The sequence below is a fragment of the Parus major genome, chromosome 26, assembly GCF_001522545.3.
Source record: "Parus major isolate Abel chromosome 26, Parus_major1.1, whole genome shotgun sequence".
Classification (NCBI taxonomy): domain Eukaryota; kingdom Metazoa; phylum Chordata; class Aves; order Passeriformes; family Paridae; genus Parus; species Parus major.
This window is the reverse complement of record NC_031795.1, coordinates 771988-796838: the sequence shown is the minus strand read 5'-3', so window position 1 is coordinate 796838 and position 24851 is coordinate 771988. Positions and strand designations below refer to the sequence as shown.

General features: G+C 49.3%; 1 protein-coding gene across 3 annotated transcripts in view; it reads right to left on the bottom strand.

Moving 5' to 3' along the window:
• The window catches only part of LOC117243656 (protein phosphatase 1 regulatory subunit 12B-like), a 31244-nt gene extending 10563 nt beyond the window's left edge, over nucleotides 1-20681 (bottom strand). The window contains exons 1-6 of one of the 3 annotated variants that reach the window (XM_033519951.1): nucleotides 20481-20681; nucleotides 6161-6177; nucleotides 5571-5718; nucleotides 4865-4969; nucleotides 4550-4600; nucleotides 3149-3199 (exon numbers count right to left, since the gene is read on the bottom strand). In XM_033519951.1, the coding sequence (XP_033375842.1) occupies nucleotides 3149-3199; nucleotides 4550-4600; nucleotides 4865-4969; nucleotides 5571-5718; nucleotides 6161-6177; nucleotides 20481-20582 (474 nt within the window). In that variant the 5' untranslated portion in view covers nucleotides 20583-20681. Of the gene's footprint in view, nucleotides 1-3148; nucleotides 3200-4549; nucleotides 4604-4864; nucleotides 4970-5570; nucleotides 5719-6160; nucleotides 6178-20480 lie in introns of all 3 variants that reach the window. The other 2 variants (XM_033519950.1, XM_015650656.3) reach the window with 2 other exon arrangements.
• Between the last annotated feature and the right edge of the window lie 4170 nt (nucleotides 20682-24851).

Genomic DNA, 24851 nt, shown 5'->3' with positions numbered 1-24851 from the left:
TTGGGGTGTCTGTGCAGGGCAGGGGTTGGACAGTGAGTCCCTTTCAATTCAGGATATTCCATGATTTTGTAACACACAGATAATAAAGATCCTGTTTTATCACAGGGCTCAGAGCTGGCAGAAAACACCTACTATACACAGGAGGGGCATCGTGCTATGCTGCATCGTGGTGCAAAGGACTCTGATAATTTCAGAGATCACCTTTGTTCTTCCACACCAGCACAGCACAGAACCTCAGCATGGTCCCATCAGCTGCTGCTCAGCCTCCACACCCTGCACAGCCCACAGAAAAGATCATTTATGTAAAAATGTGTGGATGCAGTAGGTAGGCCAGGCTCAGGTTTATGCACCAAATCCAGCAAAGGCTGGGAAGCTGGGACTGAAGCCAAGGGCAAAGAGCAGGATCTGGACGACACCGCTGTGATTGCTTATCACTCTGCTTGATACTTGGCTTAGCAAAAGCAGGTTTCTCCACTCTCTGAACCTGCCTTCAATTAATGGATTTTGTGCCTGCAACATGAAATAAAAATGCCCAGAGCCTGCCCGATGGCTGAGGCCAGGAGCTGCAGCACTGCTATGGAATAAAGGAGCTTCTGTGACCTTCAAGAACAATTGCTGTGTTAAGTTGGGACCTCAGGCACTTGGCACTGAATTCAACTCAGTGCAAATGTTAATTTTCTTTCTCCTGCCTCAGCCAAGGTTCTGGATCTCCATTTGAAGTGTGCAGTCACTCAGGGAAATGCTGCACTGCTCTTGCTTGGACCATGAGCAGGTCTGAGGAGCAGCTCTGCAGAGCAGCTCTGCCACCAAGGTTCTTGAGGTTACCAAGCCTGTCTTGCTCCTCTTCACTTCTCTGTGGCTTTGGTAGCAGGGGTCACTCTCCAGACAGGAACAATTCCTTCAAACACAGCCCAAAGTACACTCCTGTCAGCTCTGCCTCCTCTTCCTCAGAGGTCAGCTGCAAGGAGAGGACAGCCCTGGCCAGGACATCTGATGTGCACAACTGGACACAGACACCCCTGGATCCAACAGCTGGACGTGAGTCTTGCTGGATTCAAAGATCAGTGGGAAGAATTCCCACAAACAACCTGAGGCCTAATGACCTGACAGGTTTGGTTGTTTCCACTTGCTGCTCTCCACATTAAAGGAAATCGGATTTGCATTTTCCTTCACAATTCCTAACTTATTCCTTCTCCTCCTGCAAAACAGCTACTCAGGTAGCAGTACTCTTGTTCAAGGAGCAAGAATGAAAGCCCAACCAGAATTAGTAGGTTCTTTCCTGACTCATCTCCTGCATTAGTGACTAAGAGGGATGCTCTGCAGAGGTTATCTCCTTCCAGGCAAACACAGCAGGGCTCTTTCTCCCATTTCAAGGCACCATGAAAGGGGACACAACAGTTTCCTTTTGGAAAGGTCCAATTCAATGCTTCTTCCTTCAGAGATTTTATATTCCTTTTTTTCTTTGAGTAGCTGTCAAACAAGACATGTCACAGTGCCCTCAGGTACTCACTACATGCTTAAGGTTTTGTAAAAACTAGTAAAAATGTAGTAGCACCTCAGAAAAGAGATTTTCTGACTTTTTGTCTGTTTGTTCTACTGACAAAAGGCTGCTTTGGTTGTCTTAAGCAGCAAGAACAGGCAGAGCAGAGTCAGCAGCACTCTCAAGGACCTGAAACTCTTTTTCAGCTGAACCACAGGTTCCTTCAGCTCGTGTCTCTTGAGAACATCCAACCTCCAGCAGCGCTTCTCCTTCTGCACCACCTTGGCTTCCCCGGCTCTGCAGCTCCAGCCTGAGCTGGAACTCTCTGCCTGTGTCCATCACACCCTACAGCCACCTTCCCACATGAACTGCTTGCCAGAGCAGGATGTTTCCAAACTGAGGCCACTAGAGGCCACCACATTGTCTTCTTACTCCATGGGCTGAATTGCAGGTTTGCAGTGATCTGCAGAGCTGAAGGACCAACACAAACTGCTCATGCCTGTATTTCTCCTGGAGACCACAATTCTGTAATTACAGGAAGCCTCTGTGCAGTTAAAGTTTGCTACCTGCTCACTGAACAAAGAGTTTGGAATTTAGACATATTCAATCCTTCTCCTCCTGGCTCACACATCCACACTTATTTTCTCCTCTCTCAGAGGACAAGAGCCTTTACAGCAAGAATCCACCCCATCATTGTGTTACTCATTGCAGCAGAAGATGCAGCACAAGCCGATGGTGCTTTCAAAGCTGTGTGCTTGGTAGAAACACAAAGCTTCAAACAGAAACAGAGCTGGAACCTCCTCCAGGGTGGCAGCAAGTCATTTCTGTCAGAGCCAGGTGCCAGGAGAGCTCTCTCTCTCTCAGGTGGGTCCTTCCAGGCTTGGTCCCACCTGCTGATGTTGAAAGGGAAGGAAAGCACCGGGCAGAGCAAAGGGGACACTCACTCTGTGAACACACAGCGTAATGTGACGCAGCACTGCCAAACTGGGGTGAGGCTTTAGGGCTGTGGAGGCAGCCAGACACTGCCTGGGCTCTGCAGGGCTCCCCTCACAGGCACAACCATCCTTGAAGCCACGCCACGGGAGCGAGAACGCGCCGGAACACCAGCGGCCATGGCTCGTGACAGGAAGCCATGCTGCACATCCCATCAGGAAGCAAATTCCCCTTTGCTGGAATCCTCCCTGGCTGCTGTGGCCTCCCAGTGCCATGCTTTGGTAAGGGAGTACAGGAACACAACCACTCTGTGTTTTATCCTGGCCAGTGTGCGTGAGCTCAAAAGCCAGTTTGTGTTCTTACCCATCCGGAGAGAACCTCAGCGCCTTAACCTGGGCTGCAGGCTAGTCAGAGCACAGGGGGTCAGCACACTGCAACTCAGCGATGCCACAAAAGGTTAGTTTGGGAAGGCTTTAAGGAGAACAGCTTTCACCATTCTCAGATCAAACAGCAGAACAAATCAAACATAGGAGCAATCAGATGAATGAGAACAGGACAGTTTATTAGCATTTCATGTTTGGAGAACAGGGCTGTTAAAGCAAGTTCTGACTGCAGAAAGGAAAATGAGATCCTTCCTATGGACACCTTTACCATCCTCCTCCTGGGTGACAATCCCCAAAGACATGAATACAAAGCATAAAAAATGGAATAGACACAGTGAAGATTATTTCTTACCTTCATTTCCTCCTCCATTTCAGAGAGTTTCCGCTCAAGGGCTCGCTTCTCCTGTTTACAAGGATTCATAACAAACAAGGATTTAGAAGAAAAATTTATAGTATTTTTTTTTTAAAGAAAAATAAGAGTCTTGTGTTTCTCTAGCAGCATTCCCTGTATCCCAAGAGTATCCCAAAGGAAGGCAGAGGTTACAACCAGGAGCTGATCAGATGGGACAGGGCAGCTGGCAAATCAGCAGGGATATAAGCTGGGTCTGTTTGGGCAAATCACAAGCTCTACTCATACCTCTAATGAAATTATTGCCCATTTTCAGTGATCCCAGCTCTCAGGAGTTGCTGATGTAATGTGATTTTGAGCTCTGTAGGTGAAGCCATGGATTTACTTACACTTCACTAAAGGTGGCAATGAGAAAAGTCACTGAGCTGCTCAAATAAGAAACAGAACAAGGAAATTCCCTGCCTGGAAATCCTGTTTCTCTCAGATAATCCAGGCCTGCAAAGCTGACTGCTTCCAATGCATTTTGGAAAGTGATGATTAGACTCTGCCATGTGAGTGGCCTCAGCTAAGTCTGTGCCAAGGAGGGGAGATCTGGACTCCTTCAGTGATTTTGCCAACATGAAAGGGGTCAAACTGCTCCAGGGACATGCCCTGAGAAGGGGGAAGTGGGAAACATGCATCAAGAAGATTTGCACTCTCTGCCCTGCTCCTCTGCCCTATGCAAAGAGCCATGAGGCCAGGAGAGTGAGGAAAAGGCAGCTTCTGGTTGTGCTGTGGATGATGAGTTCTGGGTCACTTTTTGCCCACAGCGTGGTTCATCCAGGGATTCACTGGTGTAAAATGCATGAGCCATCCTGGAAACAGTTAATGAATCCTCACTGAGAACAGCTGGACATGTTTTTACTTTCTAACTCACAATTTGTGGCTCTTGTGATCCTAATTCTACAGAAGTTATATACAGCATGTTGCCTTGACTTCAACAAGGCCAAGGTCAAGGTCCTGTCCCTGGGCTGGGGCAATCCTTGGTATCAACCCAGGCTGGGGGGGATTGATGAAGGCATTGATTGAGAGCAGCCCTTCCAGGATGTTGCTTTGTTCCCCCACCACCCAAACCAGTCTTTATTTGTAAGGATTGAGAATGTTTTAAAGAATGATGGACCAACAGTCCCTCAGTGTGATACAATCCACTGGTCCTCAGCTGCTCAGAATAAAAGAGAGGAATCAGAACGAAGCTGATGTGCAAAGAGAGCAGCAGTCTCAGGCCCTGCAAAGGTCAGAACACATTGTGCAATGCTCCTCAAGGCAAAAATACAACTTATCTTTTAATTAATGCTTCCCTTCTAGAAATGACTGCCCTGCACAGCAACATGAGGCTGTGACTCAGAAGAAAGCAGAGACACGTACCCTCTTCTCCATCTCCAGCATGCTGGACCGGTCAGAAGTTTTCTCCTGTTTCTGCTTTGGAAATTAAAAATAGAAAGTGATTAAACCCAAGAGCACTCACAGGGTGCTGCACAAAGGCCAAGACAGCACAGATGCTCCTGCTTGGGATGCAACAAGTCGATTTACAAAATTACTTGCTTATTTCTGTCTCCTCTATGGCACCTTCCTCCCAAAAACACCTTTCCAGGAGCTTCCCTCCCTCTCCCATTCTGGAACAAGTGTTGCTTTGTCATGGCCAGTGCTGTTTCTCCAGTCAGGACCTCCATTTTTCCTTACCTGGGTTGCTTTTTCCAACTTTGCTTTGATGTCAGCCAGCTCAAGCTGGGCTTCTTGCAGCTTTGACTTCAGCTTTTGATTTTCAGACAGGGCACTCTCGTATAACTGAAATGCAAAACAAGAGCTCAATTAATCAATCAGGCTGCTCCTGGTTAATTAACCCCATCCTGCCACGTTGCTCTGAGCAGACCTGTGCCCTTAGCACTGAGCTGAGGGGTTCACTTTACTCCCACACATCAAGAGATGAGAAGGGAAAACAAAACCAACTTGGATGCTTTACTTAAGTTTTCATAATTCATGAATTAGAAATAAGAAAACAGCTGTTGAATTTTGTAGGGAGTTTGAGCACAGTCAAGAGGCCAAAAAAGGGACAGTTTTAATTTAGGTAATTCTTTACTCACAGGATGGTGAGGCCCTGGCACAGGGTGCCCAGAGCAGCTGTGGCTGCCCCATCCCTGGAAGTGTCCAGGTGCAGGTTGGGCAGGGCTTGGAGCAAACTGGGATAGGTGAAGGTGTCCCTGCCATGGCAGGGGTGGAATGGGATGAGCTTTAATGTCCCTTCCAACCCAAACACTGGATCCTTTGATACAGAAAATCAACATAAACATCTTCTCTTTCCTTCCACTGATTCTTGGGGCTGCTTTCTGCACAGCAGGCTGGTTCTGTGGTGTGTGCAGTGACAATAAGAAGTTTAAAAGAATCCTACTTTCTTGTAGTCCCTGTTGCTCTCGTCGTCAGCCCGGCTGCTGAGGGCGGCGAGCCGGCTCTCCCTGCGGCTGTAGGCACTGGAGCGGGCCGAGGCGCGGTCGCTGTACGACGACTCACTCGTGCTGGGGTTTGGAGCTGCTTCCAACCTGAAACAGGAGGAAAATCCAGCACTGTGGAGCTGTGGAACCTTGAATCAGCCAGCACAGGTTGGGACTGCAGCTGTGCAGAGCCAGGGCTCTGGGAGAGCCGTCCGCCCGGCCCTGAGGATTGCTGCCCAAAACCTGGCAAAAACACCACTGCAACAACTGGAAAAACATCCCAGGGTACCAGCCCAGCCTCCCTTGGCCACTGACTTCCCATGGACCTCTCATCTCCATGGGGGGAACCAGCTCTGTTCTCAGAGGGCACTGAGGTAAATAGTCTGGGGAGTAAAGAACAGAATCAAACTGGTGCCACATCTGAGCTCAGGAAAGGACCACAGAGCCAGTACTAGACTGGATTTGAAGCACAGGGAATCCTCAAAGCCATACAAAAACTGCCAATAAATATTACACAGAGAAAAAAGAAAGAAAAAAAGTAAATTCTTACCTGGAAAGTCTCTCATGCTGAAGGAAAAAAAAAAAAAAAAAAAAGAAAGAAAAAGGTAATTAGTAATGAGGAGAATCAAATGTTCAATACAAAAACTGCAGAGCTTCCAGGCAGCAGCAATTTCCCACCTCAGATGCCAGAACCCAGCTCATGCCAGGCTACACAGAAATTTCCCAGCCCAAACTGGGAATCTCCAATCTCTGCCTGAGATGAAATGATTCAGCTCCTCTGAAGCATTTATTTTGCTCACCTAAAAAATCCTGAATTTTGCTGTTCAAATCCCCTTTTCCAGAACTGAAATGCCTTCCCTGGAATCCAACCTAATCTATTTTTTTCCCTTTTCCAATGAAGTTATTCTTCCTGCCTATGATCACTGTGCTGTGTGTGTATGTGGGTGAGGGGGATTTACAGACACAGGGATCTCCCAGTGTTTGTGCAGAACTGGAGAAAATCTCAAACCCTCTTCTCCCCATGGGCAGGCACCGTGACAGAGACACAACAGCAGCTGCAGGGGAAGGAGAACACCCTGACAGCAGGGTGGTTAAAGCCTGTGCTCTTCATTCCCCATCAACACCCAAACCCCTGCTGAGCTGTCCTCAGCTGCCTCTGGACATTGAGGGGCTGAGAAGGGAACAGAGCTGGAGCCCCAGGAGCAGCTGAGGGACCTGGCGGGGCTCAGCCTGGAGAAAAGGAGGCTCAGGGGGACCTGGCTCTGCTCCCAGGGGACAGGACACAAGGAAAAGCCTCAGGGGAGGTTCACATTAGGTACATATTAAGGAAAATTTCCTCCTTGAAAGGGTGCTCAGGCCCTGGCACAGGTTGTCCAGGGCAATGGTGGAGCCCCACTCCCTGGAAATGTTAAAAAATGTATAGGTGTAACACCTGGGACATGGTTTAGTGGTTAACATGGCAAAGTGGGGAAACTTTGGGCTCAATGATCTTAGAGGGCTTTTCCAACTTATTAATTCCATGATTCCATGAATATCCTACAGAGGCTGGATGTGGTAAATCACCATTTCAGTAAAATTGTCTGGATTGAACAGTTCCTTCCTACAATTGCATAAATCCAGTGGTGATGGCATCACTGTCCTGCAGGCCATGCCACACTGACAGTCACCTCCTCCACGAGGTTTCTGTCTGACAGACATTTACTCAAATTCCAGGTACATTCCAGCTCTTTATGGTGCCTTGAACTGGGCTGAGTCCAGTATTCCTGTGCTGGTTTATCAGTGGCATCACTGTTCTGAGTGAGCACAAACCTCCCACAGGCACTTCCAGCCAATTCCCTTCGCTCTCTTTAACAGAGTCAACACAAAGAACATCACAGAGCAGCTGAGGGCTCAGGCTTTTAGTGCCCTGACATGCTGCTGCTGCTTGTGCTCAGTCACACCAGTAAATCCAGTGCCAAGGCCTTGCTGGGAATTTGCTGCCTGGCTGGCAACTCTGCTGCTTGAAGACTTCAGAGCACCCTCTCCCAGCTGGCACCCAGACAATCCTGGGATGCTGGGCAGGGATCTGGGAGCCCAGCCCATGGAGAGAGGAGTCACCCAGTACAGGAGGGTGGACAAGTGACCTGGCCAGCTCTCCACTCAAGGCCAGAGGAGCTCAGGGCAGGTCCCAGAGCATCCTGCCCTGCCCTGCTGGCCAGGACACGGTGACCAATTACCTGCCCTTGGCTGCTGGGGCTTGAATTCATCCCAGCCTAACGTGGCCCTCATCCTGCACCCCAGTTCAGGACAGGAGGGTGCCTGGGGGGCAATCAGTGGGTGGCTCTGCAGCCTCTGGCACGCTGTGCTGTGAGCTGTGAGCCCCAGAAAAATGAACAGCCAGGACCTGGCACGTGGAGCCTCAATGGACCACACACCCAGACAAAGCTGCTCCGTGCAGAGACCAAGAGGACAAGCAAACCCTGCTATGAATTAGCACATTCTCCCTTCAGCTGTGCCCACAGGGCCACCCCCAGCCAGGCTCTTGGGCAGGTCCTAGTGCCAGCCCCACCCTGTAGACATAACCAAAGCTCCAGGAGGCTGTCCTGCTGCAGCCATGGGCACAGAGCCACAGCAGTGGGTTCAGCCTGGTATTATTTTATTTGCTGTAATAAAATCTCTCTCCTCTTTTCATCTTAGAGGTGAGAAACTTTCCAAGGAAGACAGCAGATGCATTTCCACCGTGGATGCTGTACCTCCACAAGTCATGCTGGATGCTGTCTGGGAAGCTTCTCATGCACCTCAATGCCCAGCAGCTGTCTGATGTCGTGACAGGGACACAGCCCCCTTGTCCAAACAGCCCTGCCTTGGGCCATGCTCTGTCTGAAACCCAAAGGCAGCAAGTTGGGACAGTTTCTGTCCAGCTGGACTCTGGCACAGGGCTGTTAGAAAGACAGACCACAAATCCAACCACATCCTGGGCTCATGCAGGGCAGGGGGGATTCTGCCCCTGTGCCCCACTCAGGTGAGACCCCACCTGCAGAGCTGCCTCCAGCCCTGGGCTTCCAGCACAGGAAGGACGTGGAGCTGCTGGAGAGAGTCCAGGGGAGGCCACGGAGCTGCTCCGAGGGCTGGAGCCCCTCTGCTCTGGAGCCAGGCTGGGAGAGCTGGGGCTGTTCACCTGGAAAAGGATCCAGGGAGTCCTCAGAGCCCCTTCCAGTGCCTAAAGGGGCTCCAGGAGAGCTGGGGAGGGATTTTGGACAAGGATCTGGAAGGACAGAACAAGGGGGAATGGTTTCCCATTGCCAGAGGGCAGGGATAGGTGGGATAATGGGAAGAAATTCTTCCCTGTGAGGGTGGGGAGGTCCTGGCAGAGACTGCTCAGAGAAACTGGGCACAGCTGCCCCTGGATCCCTGGAAGTTTCAGGCTGGACAGGGCTTGGAGCAGCTTGGCTTGTGCAAGGTGACCCTGCCCGTGGCAGAGGATGGGACTGGATGAGCTCCAATGGTTCCTTCCCACCCAAACCAGTCTGGGATTCCAGGGTTCCACAAAGGATTTCCCATTATCAGCCACACACACATTGATCTCTCCATGGTGCTTTGTTAGCTGAGCTTTCAACATTTGTTTCTTAAACCCCTCAGCGGCCTGGCAGCTCCTTTTGAATCCTGGCCCAATGACCCAACCTTCCCTGAAGAGCTGGAGAAGGGAACTGCAGTGATTAACAAGGCTCTTGTTGAAAGTTATTTGTGCACTTTATGCTAATCCCCTTCAGTGATGACTTTTGCTATTATGACAAATGGCTGGGCAAGCAATCCATCCCTAAGCAAGTCTGAATTCACATCAGCAATCACACCTGAGAATGGAGTTGTACTGTGCTGGGAAACACCACGTGGCTGGGCAAGGTGACATGGGAACCAGGCAATGAACCCAAACAGGTCCCTGAGCCACACAGGCCACTTGCAGCAAGAGGAAAAACCACTTCTGTCCTTTTTGTTCCTTCTAAGAAATGAGAATTTCCATAGGCAGGGGGAGCAGGGCCATGCTCTCTCAGGAAGGGTGGGGTAAGAAAGGAATCACTTTAAACATACACAGCAAAAAGGGGGAAAATCCCCAGGTGTATTGTATTTGCAGCTTTCCTGTGATGGATACTGTGATGGATTAGTTCAGACTGTGACTGTCTCTATGTGTTTAAAGAGAAGCAAAGTGCTTTTGAGAGGGGAGGACCTGCATCATTCCTGCTGCTGCCAGCACTGAGCAGAGCCACCCTGGAGTAAGCTGGAATCATGGAATAACAGCACCATTAAGGTTGGAAAAGCCCTCTAAGAGAAGAATGATGGAGCTGGGGAAGGGTCTGGAGCCCCAGGAGGGGCTGAGGGAGCTGGAAAGGGGCTCAGCCTGGAGAAAAGGAGGCTCAGGGGGCCCTTGTGGCTCTGCACAAGTCCCTGGCAGGAGGGGACAGCCAGGGGGGTCACCCTCTGCTGCCAGGGAACAGGGACAGGACAAGAAATGGCCTCAAGGGGAGGTTCAGGTTGAATACTGGGGACATTTTCTTCCCTGAAGGAGTGGTCAGGCCCTGGCACAGCTTCCCAGGGCAGTGGTGGAGTCACCATCCCTGGGAGTGTTTAAAAAACATGTGGATGTGGCTCCTGGGACATGGGCTAGCAGTGAACATGGCAGGGGTGGACTCAATGATCTTAGAGGGCTTTTCCAACCTCAGCAACTCTGTGATTCCATATGCAGAATCTATGTGTTCCATAGATTCCACGATTCTATGGAACACTGGGAGAGGTGCTTAAGTGAGATATTGTGGGGGCTGAAGAACCAGCCAGCAAAAGGACTCTGGTGCTCCCCTGGAGAGCTTCTCCTTAGGCAAGGCACTTCTAATAGTGAGAAAGTGTCCTGTCCCTCCCAGAGACCTTCACATGTTAATCCCTTGTGTCCTGTTGGTTTTCTTCCCCCTCACTCCACCCTGTTACCTGTATCCCAGTTTCCCTCTCTTGCCCTGTATAAACCCCAGTTTTCCCCCTGTTCTGAGAGAGCTGCTGTCACTGGCTCCCTTTGCTTTTAATAAAGGAATTCCACACAGTGCTCTCTGCCTGAGAGCTGCTGCTGAGCCTGAGCTGACAATCACTCACCAGGCTAGGGATGTGCCTGTGCCCCTGGGCTGTCCTTTTAAAGATGCTTCTTCAGGGAGGTGGCAGCAGCCCTGCCATCCACCAAGATATCCCTGCTGTTTGTTCAAAGAGAGACAAACATCTCCAGGCCACTGGGATGCCACACCAGTGACAGCAGTTTCAGCAGCAAACAGCTTCTTTCCAGCTCAGTTCTGCCCTGTGTTTGAGCACACCACCTTTGGAACCCTCTCCATGTGCCTCCAGCTGCACCTGCTCCATCAGCACAGCCCCTGCTGGCCCTGCCTGCCCTCTCTAGCAGCCACCAAATATTCACTGGCATTGCAGCAGCACTGGCTGCCTCCTGCACTGCCCATGGAACTCAGGAAGGAGGTCATTTGCTCAGAGATGCCACCCCAGAGCTGCAAATTCCAAGGTCAGAGTGAGAAGGTGAAGGACAAAACTCTTCTTCCTTCATTGCTGGGAAGAGAAGTTGGGAATGAAGAGAGGGAATGAAGAGCTGAGGCATCACACATACACCTGACTGAGCTGGTGCAAGACGGGTCTTTTCCTTCCTGACTTTCCTGGAGGAAATTTTTAGGGGATGCTGAGAAACTGCCATATCCAGTCCAGTCATTATCAACAAATGCATTTACTTTCTTCCTTCCCTGGTAAATTTGGAGCAGCACTGCAGTTTTGACCAGATTCCTTTATTTCCCTTGGGATCAAAATTCAAACTAAAAACATCAAGAGCCAGGGAAGCATCGAGTTGTGAAATTATCCTTCCATAATCTAAACAGGGTCAGAGCACTGCAGGGGTTGGGGTAGGGTGGGGGAACACACGGGGCTGGAGGAGGCTGTCCTAATTCAGAATCCAGCACAGCAGCCAAGCTGAGCCCCAGCACTGCTGCCCAGACACCCAAGGGAATGACTTGCAAAGGAAAACTAAAAAGGATGGAGCACATGCAGCCAAGCTTCTGGTAATCCTCAGGTCTTGGAGCTCTCACTGGAGTGATCTCATCACCTTCCCTCCCACCCATCTCACGGTGGGCAGCACGGCCAGGTTGTGCTGGGGTGGTGGAGGACACTGAAGGAGTTCAGCCCATTTTGCCAGCTCAGAGATGATCCAACCCAGCTGGGCTGGAAAAACATCAGGATCTGAGATGAGACCCAAGAAAAAGGGCAAAGAACAGAGTCATGGAATTAAAGGATGGTTTGGGCTGGAAGGGACCTTAAAGCTCCTCCAGTCCCACGCCCTGCCATGGGCAGGACACCTCCCACTGTCCCAGGCTGCTCCAAGCCCTGTCCAGCCTGGCCTTGGGCACTTCCAGGGATTCTCAGGGTGCTGCCACTGGTCAGTCTCAGGGGGAAGGCACAGCTGGGTTCTGGCTGTGGCTCCACCTCCCCAGAGTGCTGGGATGTGCCAGGAATACTATCCAGGAACAGGTTTAAAAAGTGTACTCAGGCTGTGGAGGGCAGGAGCCTTCCCTTAAAACAGAAAATTTTGCAGCTGTTGGGAGCTCAGTGAAGAATAATTAAAACCAAATTCCTTGTGGAAGGTTTCAATAAAATGCAGCCCTGAACTCAATGCCAAAAGGGGGACTGGTTGCTGTTCTTGCCAAGGCAGAAACTGCCCCAGTTGTTTCCAATTGCATTCTATGGCTGAGGCTGGAGCCACTGAAGGCACAATTCCCTACTATTTACATTTATTATTTGCATTTACATTTTTTCTGGAAAGAAAGTAAAAAAAAACCAAACAAACAAGGAAAAATAGAGAAAAAATGAGATGTTTTGGGAACATTTTATGCATCTTTATCTCCAAGTGGCCAATCTCAGGACAGTGTACACTATTTTAAGAGTTGTCAAGGAATTTATTTTGGTGTGTTTTGTCTCAGAAATCTTGATCAATGTCTATGATTAATTAACCACCATGTAATGAGACCCAGGGGCACATCCCCAGCTCTGTCCTCCTTTAAGCAACAAGGGAAGTTTTGGAAACCCCTCAAATTTTATTCTTGTGCTGGCAAATATCCTCTTGATAAGCTGAGTTTATCATAGAAATTAGATGTAAAATAAAGCCAGCTGCTTTTGGGGTTCTTTCCCTTTTATAAACAAAAGTCATTATTTTCCTGCAGTTACACAGCTCGGCTGCCCCTAGGCTGATGTGTGTTCCAAAGGACAACCTCTTCCTCTTGGGAGCATCCTATGAGGATGGAGCCCAACCCCTGCCCTGCACAGACACCCCAAATCCCACCCTGGGCACCCCTGAGAGCCTTGTCCAAACACTCCTGGAGCTCTGGCAGCCTCGGGGCTGTGCCCATTCCCTGGGGAGCCTGGGCAGTGCCAGCACCCTCAGGGGGAAGAACCTTTCCCTGATCTCCAGTCTGAGCCTGGCCTGGCACAGCTCCAGCCCTTCCCTGGGTGCTGTTCCTGCTCAGAGAGCAGAGATCAGAGCTGCCCCTCATGAGGAGCTGCAGCCCCCAGTGGGGTCTGACCTCAGGCTCCAGGGTGAACAGACCAAGTGTCCTCAGCCACTCCTCCTGTGGCCCATCCAGACCCTTCCCTATTTCCATGTCCCATCTTTGGACACTCCAATAGCTTCAGATCCTTCTTGTACTGAGGTGCCCAAAACTGCTCCCTGGATTTGGGGTGAGGCCATGGCAGGGCAGAGCAGGGTGCTGCTGAGGGCAGGGATCCCCCAGGAGCCGGTGCAAGGAGCTGAGCTGCAAGGAAGAAAAGGCAGGAGGACACCTCAGACCATCCCCAGTGGGCACAATTCAGGTTGGTGTTCCCCTCCAGCCACATCTGTCATTCCAGTCAGGAATGGCTGGGATCAAGTTTAGTTTTCCAGTGAGAGCAGAATAATTTGAAGGTCTGGCTGAACTCTGCATTTGAGAGTTATTTGGAGGTCACTGCCTCCCTCAGAAAGCTGCTCCTCTGACCTGAGAGCTGTGGTTTGTGCAGCATCCCAGCCTGATGGATGGATGTGCTGCTTCCAGCTCGAGCCTGCAATCGTGCAAATGCAAGGATTCCAAAATCCCATGGATGTGATTAATAATCCAGTGCAGCCAAACCACCTCCATGTAACCTCCAGCTCCCCAAAGCCTGATGCAAAATATGTTTTCTCAAACTATAAATCAATAAACTTTGCCTAAGAAAAACTGCTATTACTGAAGCATAACATTAAAAGCTTCTTCAAGATGGAATAGTGGCTTTGGCAGCTGGCTGCAGCACATCCCATGGTTTTCAGTACAAACAGCACATATTTAATCAGAAACAAACATCCAGGGCTGAGGGACTGATGGCCTCATCTCCTGCCATCCCAAACAAGTTATGGGACACTGTGCCATGTGTGCCATGGCTGGCTCTGTGCTCCAAAATTCTCTCATGGCTCATGGGCTTTCCAGCAGCTGCAGTTTATTCCTATTGTCTCTTGGGGATAAAACTCACCACATAAAACATCAGGCTGGATAGTATTTTAATTTAGGAAAGGTCATAATTCTGAAACCCAGGGTTTGTTGCTCTTTTTTCCTTCTTTTCTAAGGGATCAAATTTTATTGGTGAAAAATTTAATTTTGCCAAGCGACGTGATCTTAGACAAAACTCTCCAGACATGTGGAAATAAAAACTGAGCAGCCAAGTGACATGAGAGGAAAAGATTTCTACTCCTAAATTTCTTCCAGATGAGAATGCCATAGGTCTGCAGGAACCCCCTCCCTGCCCTGCAAGAATTCTGGCAGGATGTTGTCAGGTGTTTCATTAGAGGTTCCATGCACCACCTCCCATCAACAGCACAAGGAGAGCTGCCAGTGCACAGGGAAATGGATGAACTGGGCTCTGTCTCTCTTCCAGCCCTGTTTTTGATGGGTTTGTGTTCATTTTATTAAAAGCAGAACTCTAGTGGGCTCCTGTAGGGAAGCAGACACTGGTTTCCAGCTCAGCAGGATGAAGTGGTTTGCTACTCACAGAGGTTCCACCCACTCTCCCCATCACTCCTGTGCCTGCACATTCCCATCCTGCAGCACTTCCCCTCCCTCTGTCCCTGCTTTTGTGGCTGTACCATTAACTGACCCAAATTAAGGGTTTTGTCTTTCTCCTCCTCCCTTCATCCCTTTTACAATCCCCACTGATTCCCTGCTCTGGTGGAACCTCAAGTTGCCCCTGCCCTTGTGACCTCCTGCAATGAGCTGTGGTTTCAAGGGATTGCTCTTAATCAGCTTCTCCAAAGGCAACACCTCTGACCAGGAAGCTGAGGCTCAAATGGGAGCTTTAAATGGGGCTGTAGTGTCACAACAGGTCCTTTCCAAATCATCCATGGCCACTCAGAGCCTCTAACAGTTAACAGACTCCCTGCTCCAGCCTTGGCTTGGATCAATTCTGCTGCCTGGGAGAGAGGAGAGCTGAAGGAACTCAGCCCACAGGTCACAGCACATGCCCTGACCCATCTTGTTTATCCACCCAGATACAGAAGCATCGTCTGGCTACTGAGTCACAGCAGGGAACATCTCACATGTGGTGCCCTGGGAATGACCACGAGTTCCCAATGTGCTTCCAGATATGGACATTTACAGAGAAAAACTCAAAAAAACCCCCAAGGACAAATAAGAGAAGGATTTTATCCTAATACCCATCTGAGAAACATGATGCTTGAGGAATAACCAGAGATAAAACAAAGCAGGGTGCTGGAGAACACAGACTAAAGTTAATTGCCTGAAAGTTCAAGTTTCAGTATTCCACATTTTTTTTGGCTGCTGGGAGAGAAGGGAATAATTTCTGCAAACATTGCATAACTAGTCAGCAATCCAGAAATTAGATAGAAAATGTCATGTGACAATTTATTTGATCCTGTTTCAATTTATGCAGCATCACTTTTATCATGACCAAATGGGTCCAAGCCACTAAATGGAAATCCAGGAACATGAAGATTCCTGGGAAAATATGTTCATAACACTTTCTATTCTCTAACACATTGGCAGTGGCAGCAAAGCAAGAAGAATGATTCATAGAGGAAAACCCCATGTGAGAATAAACCTGTGACCAGGAATATCTGAATTGGATGGAACCTGTTGTAAAAACAGCACAGAGCAAGAATTGACCATCTGACACATTTATACTCCAAACTCAGGGAAGGCTGTAATCCTATCAGGCATTTCTAATGACCTGCCAGCACTCTGGGACATTGACTTTTTACATGGGCAAATGACAGGACAAGTGGGGAGACAGTTTTAAAGTAAAACAGGAAAGATTTAGATCAGATATCGGGAAGAAATTCTTCTTGCCCCATCCCTGGAGGTGTCCAAAGCCAGGCTGGGTGGGCTTGGAGCACCCTGGGCTAAGGGAAGGTGTTCCTGCCCATGGCAGGGGTGTGATGAGATCAGCTTTGTGGTCCTTTCCAACCAAATCCCTCTGGGATTCTGGGATTCTATCATCACTTAAACATTAACACCACCCCTGTCAGTGTGAGCTGCATGCTGAGCACCTGCAGCTCAGCCACTCACATTTTTGTGCATCAGCTTTTCTTTCTGCTCTAAGATTTGCTTTGCCTTCCCTGTAGGTGTGCACAGGACTGCAGCCAGCCTTGGTGCATTTGCTGCCATGGTGATCAATGCTCAGAGCACCATGGGCTCCACGTGGGGGCTCCTTAAGAGAGATGGGGATTTGGGAACTGCTGCTTTTCATACTCAAGTGTTACTATCAAGTGACTTGGTGAAAACATACGGCCCATAAAAGGTGATGTTTCCACATCCCATATTTCACCCAGCTCCTTCAGATGCTCCAGTGAAAGGCAGAATAAAATATATCAGTGCAGACCACTGTGTACACTTAGAGCTTTATTGCTGAGCTCTTCCTGATAAAAATTCAGCTGGAAAGCTCAGGTTATGTACTCTGAAGGTGGCTTAATGAAGGAGTGATCTAACATCAGAGGCAAAGAGCCTTGCAGTGAAAAGGTGAGCATGGACAGAACAAGGAGAATTAGACAGAATCTCTGGAGGGGTGAGCAACAACCATCAAGCAGCTACTTCACAACCAGGCTGGGCAGAGAATGGACAGAGAGCAGCCCTGGGGAAGGACCTGGGGGTGTTGGAGGATGAGAAGCTCAGTGTGCCCCAGCCATGTGCTCTGGCAGCCCAGAACCCCACACTGTGTGCTGGGCTGATCCCCCAACATGGGCAGCAGGGCAGGGGGGATTCTGCCCCTGTGCCCCACTCAGGTGAGACCCCACCTGCAGAGCTGCCTCCAGCCCTGGGCTTCCAGCACAGGAAGGACGTGGAGCTGCTGGAGAGAGTCCAGGGGAGGCCACGGAGCTGCTCCGAGGGCTGGAGCCCCTCTGCTCTGGAGCCAGGCTGGGAGAGCTGGGGCTGTTCATCTGGAAAAGGATCCAGGGAGTCCTCAGAGCCCCTTCCAGTGCCTAAAGGGGCTCCAGGAGAGCTGGGGAGGGACTTTGGACAGGGATCTGGAAGGGGGAATGGTTTCCCACTGTCAGAGGGCAGGGATGGATGGGATATTGGGAAGGAATTCTTGGCTGTGAGGGTGGAGATGCCCTGGCACAGGTGCCCAGAGCAGCTGTCCTTGCCCTGGATCCCTGGAAGTGTCCAAGGCCAGGTTGGATGGGGCTTGGAGCAGCCTGGGCTGGTGGAAGGTGTCCCTGCCCGTAGGATGAGATGGGCTTTAAGGTTTCTTCCAGCTCAAACCATTCTGGGACTTTAAGTGATGGCAGCCACACAGATCCAGCCACCACTGAACCAGCAGCCCACACACATCCATGACAATTTTAAGTTTTGATTGTCTTTTTTACAGCAAAAAATATCATCTAACAAACCAAGAATGAGCAGTTTATAAAAAAAGGGAAAGTTTGACAAAGAGGTGGGAAACAACTGAAAAGTTGCAACTGGAATCCTTGCAGCAAGTTGGGAGCATGCCTTCTCCTTAATTTTTATTTTCCCACCTAACCAGTAGCCCATGGAGAAGCACAAGGGTTACAAAGTACCACAACAAACAGATGGATAAGCCTGAACACAAACTACATGGCACTTCCTATGAAAAAATGACTGGCCAGCAGTAACAGGAATTTAAAAAATAAATAAAAATTCAGATGTTGACTTCTCTCTCACCCTTTCAATCCTGTCATTTATTTGCTTAAAGGCACACAACAGGTTTCATGCCACTGGATGCCTATTACATTCTTGGAAGTGAATGTTATTTTTTTCAGGAGGAGAAACCTCAAACTAATCACTATGGTGCAAAACATGATGACAAGGTACCCACTGCCAAACACTTGAAGCTTGTGCCAAATAATGGGGCAATCTGAACTGATTTCAAAGGGGTTTGAGTTTCCTCTTTTGAGGAACATCCTTATTAAAGCAATGTTTACCCTGGGGTATTTAAGAGGATATAGCTATTTCAGTTTGTGGAGGTCCTGGGGCTATGGGATGGTGCTGACCTGGCACAGGGACCATGAGCTCCTGTGCAGGGATATTCCCTCTCTCAGGGATTGCATGAGTTCAGTGGGAACTGGAATTAGCTGTGCATCTGGGGACTTCCCATCAATGAAAGGAAGAAAATCCCCCAGCAATACTCTCCCAGCTCCTAAGGAGGAGCATTCCAAGCAGCAGTGCAAGTGCAGAGGGAATGCCACAGGAAAGTGGAAAATGACATTCACTGCAGCTGTCTGGCCCTGACACCTCGATAACTCAAAGCTCCTTTGCTCTGCCTGGTTCTCCAAGAGTTTTTTCTCCCTGTGAGCACCATGTGTGAGGCTCCTTCCTGCTCATGTGTGCTCACAGCCCTGCTCAGCTGGCAATGTTTACAGCCCACAGCTCTGCTGCTGTCACTGGACTGGATGGAAAGATAAAAGACTCCAAAATATCACATTTCCACCTGGTTTATGAGGGGTGGTGGGTCCTGGTGGCACAGGCCTGTTACTGTAGGCATGGGGGAGTGGGTGGGGAGGAATAAACACATGAGACAAACCCAGAATAAACCAAACTCCCTTGTTTCTCTTGCTCATGGCAAAATTACATTGTCTTGGAGAAAGAGTTAACTCAGATCCTTATTTTAGCCTCAAGTCAATCCTTCCCTAATTAGCCTTTTAAGGCATGGGCTATTTCCATAACCCAGATAGCAGCAGGGCTGTTTCCTACACTGACTGAGTCGATGCTGCTGCATTCCCCACCTGCTTTTTCCCTACAGACCCACAGCTGGCACTGCCTTACCACTGCAAGGATTTCAATGTGTTGGTTTCATCATTCAAAACCTCACTGCCATAAGAAGCTCTTCCCCAGGCCCTCTCATTCCCAGCTTTCTGTAACCACCTGAACTCCCACCACCTTCTCCAATACCCCCAGGAGTTTGCAGATCTCACTGTGGTGATGGAGAGGGAAATGAGCATCACCTCTACCCACCTGAGAGTCCCCACCACCTTCTCCAGTACCCACGGACCCCCAGGAGTCTGCAGTCCCCCCATGGCTCTGGAGAGAGAAACCAGCCCCTCCTGTTAGTCTGCTCCAGGCACAGATCAGGGCTCCTGTGAGGTTTTTATCACTCTCTCGTGTGCCCAGGTGCATAAGAGGGAGAAATGAGTCAGTCTGAACACGTCTGACCTTAAAAACTTGAGGTTTGAAAGAAATGAAACCATTTCCAGCACACTGGAATGGTTCACCACCAGTTATCAGGCTGGTGACCAACACTGCAGCCCTTTAGTGAGGAGTGGTAAGTGCAGTGGTTAAACTAAAGAGGGAAACCCATCCAAACCCACAGGGGACAGTTTTAGATTATCTGAACCATCCCAAAGACACTCCAGCTGCAGAAGAAAGAAACCACCTGTTCCTGATTACAGTTAACAGCCCAGGGCAACCAGCAGCCACAGAAGCCTAAAGGCTGAAGTTCCCTAGGTCACAAACTGCTTCTATTAATGCCACAGCAAGGGGTTAAAACTCAAATATTTTGGGCAATACTTTTTCCAGACCAAGATCTGTCCCTTCAAACAGAGCAGGCAATGCATATCTGATTTGAGCAAATACCAGTGCTGGAATTAATGTAGTGCTCCCATCTAAAATTAGCCTGGCTGTTAAAAACTAATTCCTCCAGGCTTTGACTCCAGCATGATAATATTTCTTGATGGTGAAGAGGCTGCCTGTACAAGGATACAGACCTAGAGGGTTTGTGACAGCTTCTCCCATGACTCTGGAGCTATCAGCAGTGCTGCTGGGAAGCATTCCCAACCTTCCAGCACCTTGGGAGAGGAGGATACCAGCTCTGGTTTGGGGAGTACAGGTAACTACCTTGACTCACCTCCTGCTGCAGGTGGTTTTTTTTTTTTTTTCTTGTTTTTTTTTTTTGTGGTGTTGAAATTATTAAACTACAGCACAGGCCACTTCATCCTCAGGGGTGAAAGCTGAACACAAACCTGGTTTCACCAGCAATATTGAAGTGTTTATGGAAAAAGTGCAGTTTAACAAGCTGGTCAGGTTCAGCCTCATTTTTACCAGGGAGGTTTTCATCCAAGAACAGCCTATCAGGTTAGCCATGTTCCAGGAGAGGGGGAAACTACCATCCCAGCAATTCCCTACACCACCAACACAGCTAATCCCAGCACAGGGACTCTGGCAGCTGCCTAAAACCTGTTGCTGCAGAGGCACCATCCCAAGTTTCATTAAACCATCCTCTTTCCAAAGGAAAGCACAGCCACAGGTCCCTGAGGGTCAGACACCGACGGCAGCAGCAGCAGGCTCTGCTGGGAGCGTGTGCTGAGCAGGGGAATACAGAAAGGAAAAGCTGCTTACTCTGAGTGTCTTTGCGATCGGGGAAGGAGAGGACGGGGGAGAGTCTGACTGAGCCTTCCTGCTGCGAGTGTATTCCTTACTCCTGGTGTACAGGGACGACATGGCCTTGGCTGAGAAGCAACACCAGTCTTGCTCTCCTGTCGCTCTACGGTGCTGGGCAGGTCCTTCTTCCAAGGTCAGAACAAACTAATTAAACTATTCACAGCTCTGGTAATTAAACCCTCCTGTTTAGGGTGTATAATTTTAGGCATTAATCTGCTGCAGGAATTGCTGAGGCTCCATGATGTTTCTTGTCCGAGCAGAAGCAGAGATGTCAAGGACTCGTTGTGCTCCAGTGCCGGCTGCTGCTCTGGGCCAGCCTCACTGCCCGGGGCCCATCCCGACTTCTCCTGCTCCACAGTGTGCCACAGGCCCAGAGGGATCAGCCTCTCTCTCCCCACAGCTGCAGGAGGCAGAAACTCCCAGCTCAAGGAGAGAGCTGGAAACTGCCTGGCTTTATCTAGACACGAAGCTTTTGCCAAAAAAAGCTAAAAAAAGGAAAGGAAAAGCAAAGCCTGATTTACTCCGGAGCGCGGCCGCGGGCTCTGCCCTTGCTGCACGGAGCTGCACGTTTTAAGAGAAACACAAAAGCATAAATCAGGAACAAACGCTGCTTTGGAAAGGGGCAGTCCAGCTGAAGTTGGGTTTTGTTCCATCCTCCTCCTCCTCCTCCTCCCCCCTTACCCACGCCAGGCTTCTCCCGTCCCTCCCGCCGCTGCCTTCTGACATTCTGACATTCCAGATCCTGACTCGCTCCAAGAGGAATGCTGGAGGGCAGCCAGCAGCAGAGATTCACTTTCAGCTTGGGATTTGGGCTGCCAAATTGGGTTTGGGATTGGTTTTGGGATTTGGGCAGGAAAAAAAATGCAAAAAAAAAAAAAAAGTAAAGGGGGAGAAGAGAAAATCCCTCCCAAGCTTCTGAGGCCTGGTGGGCTCAGAGGGATGTTGGAGGAGAGCTGACTCTGCAGAGGCTGAACTGCAGAAGGTGTGTGCAGCTTCCACAAAGGGCAGTGATTTAAAGGCCATGAAAGGGAGGACACACTTGGGCAGCACAACAGGATTTCTGTTGTTTGCTCACAAGCCTGTTTGAGCAGTGGAAGGGTGGCACAGAGCCTGTGTAATGTACACGGGTTCAAGGGAGTGTTTGGAATCAAGGAGGAGGGAGAGGAGCTCGGATGAAAGGACAAAGGGTGTGGACAGCATGTACCTCTCCCAGACTTGCAGCTCTCTGCCAAACTGTGCTGCTGCACAGGCTCAGTGGAAAGATGGGTGAGTGTGTGTCCCTCATGTCCCACTGAAACAGGCCCACGGGATGTTTGTTTGAAAAATGCCTCAAACAAGCCCACAGAGCCACAGAGAGCCACAGAATGGTTTGGGGTGCAAGGAACCTCTGGAGATCATCCAGACCAACCCCCTGTCCAGGCAGGATCACTCAGAGCAGGTGCCTGTCCTGGCACCACATCAGCAGCACGTGTCCTGCTCCAGCTTCACATCTGTTCAATATCAAACATTACCCACCAAGGCCAGATCAGAGCTTGGGGCTTGGAGCAACCTGCTCTGGTGAAAGGAATCCCTGCCCATGGCAGTGGAGTGGAGTGAGATGAGCTTTAAGGTCTCTTCCAGTTCAAACTATTCTATCAAGTACAGAATAGTATCTATATAAAAATATTTTAAGAGTGTTGTCCCACTCTGTGTTGCTCTGAAATCTTGCCCCTTTTTGCACTCTGCTTGGCACCTGAGTAATTTAACTGGAACAGAGCTGGGGAAAGAGCTTGGAACAGCAATTACAGGAATTCCTCCTGCCATCCAGCATCTTGGGGAAAACAGCATCACATTGTAACAAGGGAGAGCAGGAGATGGGGCTGCCACACTTCCCTGCTCTAAGAAAGTCACAGCGAGATCAGGTTTCTCAATACTTCTTCACAAAGAAGGAGGGGACTAATCATTTACTGACTGCAGGAGAGGGGAAAAGGGGTTTGGAGAGGTCTAATTCTGCCTGGTAACATCTCTGCATTCCCCTTTCAAGGTAAGGAAATGAAGTCCAGGCACACAAGAAGGCAGTGACAGGCACCCTGCTGCCCTGGGAGGCTGGGGCAGGACCTTGATCTTTCCAGCCTCCATCTGTTGCACTCATCACACACCTCTCCCTGTGCCTGGAGCCCCACTCAGCTGTACAACAAGGTAATTCAGACACTTCAGATCCATATTTATAGACCCTGCACACAGGGTGAGCCTTTCACACCGCTCTCAGTTTCTGGAGTTTCAAAACAGTGTAAGTGAAACTGGGTGAACTGGCTGGCAGAGCACTGGAGTGTCCCAATCCCAGCTCCAGGGCTGACAAAGCCCAGTTTAGTCACCAAGGTGGAGTTACACAGCTCTAAATTGCAGTGTTTGGCTTCCCCTCCCATCCAGCCCCAAATAAACCAACCTCACATCCCTCCAAGCTCACCTTTCTGCCGAGGAGGGGCAGGAAAGCTCCAAAATCAACATTTTGGTACAGAACTCACAGCCCAAATTAAAAATACAGCCTGAGCCATTCCATACTAATTATTTAGTGACCCAATATAGATCTCACACAGACTGACTAACACAGCTTGGTGGCCAGTAACTCATTTTAGAGAGAAGGGGAGGCTTGGTTAGCCAGGACACAGAGAGCAGCAGGAGATGCAATATGGCAAAACAGGTTTCAACATCATTCCAACAAATGCCTGAATTAGGGGTTTCTTCCTTCTGGTTTGTAGAGTTTACTTTCAAGTAATCCCCAGTGGAAGTATGAAACATGACTCTCCTTCAGTGTGCTGCTGTTCCCCACAGCCCCAGCTCTGCCATGTTCAAGGTCATGGTTTAGATCCGACTGTTCCTGTCTGTTCAGGAGATTCCTCAGTCACAACAAGGCTGCTCCAGCTTCAGCTGTGGTGCTGTGTGCTTCACTAAGGGATAGTTATACAGCTTTCAGAAAGACATGCACAAAAATGATCTTCCATGAGCATTTCCACAAGCACTGCACACCAAGGATGTCTGAATGTTGATTTCATGCTCTGGCCTATTTCTGGGCAAAATCACCTTAAAGTTTCTTCTTACCTTGGACTACAGCAGCACAACTATAACTACAGTACTGTGTCCTTCCCATGTTTATAAAGAGGGTATTCCCATAGTTAGAGCTGTGGTCTTGGCTATGATCACTCTTTTTACACCTTCCCCAAAAAGTGGTCAGGTTCTTCCCCCTGAGGGTGCTGGCACTGCCCTGAGGCTGTCAGAGCTCCAGGAGTGTTTGGAGGTGCACAGGGTGGGATTGTTGGGGTGTCTGTGCAGGGCAGGGATGGACTGGGTGATCCTGGGATGTCTCTTCCAGCTCAGAAGATTCTGCTACTTCCTTTTCCATTCAGATGTCTGCCCTCTCCCTTCCCTTGGTGATGATGCCTGGGTTTGTACTCCATTTCTAAAATTAGTTAGACAGGAGAACTCATATGCACAAAAATGATGTACCAGAAATAGGATGAAACCCTGAGCTAAATATTTGAGAGAAAAATACATACACCCTTTTTATCTGTATTGAAAATCTTCACCTACAGAACATGATGCTGGTAAAACAAATGTCAGCAGCACTGCAATATTCCAACCTGCAGCAGACAAAAAGGGGAAACAAATATGGGAGTTAAAGCCAGAGCTGCAGTGATGCTCAGGGATGATGCAAGCTCACAGCACATTCCCTGAGCACAGGGGAGGAGAAGCCCTCTTGGGAGACCAGAATTCTAATACAACTTGAAGAATGAGAGTAGTTGGTATTTTTGGAACAAATGATCCCAAAACTATCTCTTGAAAGTCCTAGCTGTCATTTTTCAAACCAGGTTTACCACATACCTCACTGAATTCCTTCCCATCCAGCTGAGTCCTTTCACCTGCAGCCAAACCTCCTCTATCTCCCAGCACAGGCACATGCTGGGCAAAGTTTAACAATCCTGAGATTGGCATCACCACAGGATGTGCTATATTGGTGGTTACTAATATAATATAATATAATATAATATAATATAATATAATATAATATAATATAATATAATAGCCCAATAATAATGGATATTGGTGGTTATTTCAGCCCAAAATAACAGCCATGCCTTGTGCACCTTTAATGTGCATCACCACTTTGGTCCTGGAGGATCTTCCCTGCCTTAAACTCATCCCCCACTACATCCAGATCAGAGCAAGAGCTGTGCCCAGGACAGGCTGTGACCAGCCCAAGGAACAGCTCTGGTTTACCACACAGGGCTCCACAGCCACAGCAAGGGTTATGCCCAGAGGGCCACTGCACCAGGGAACTGGTCACTGGATCTT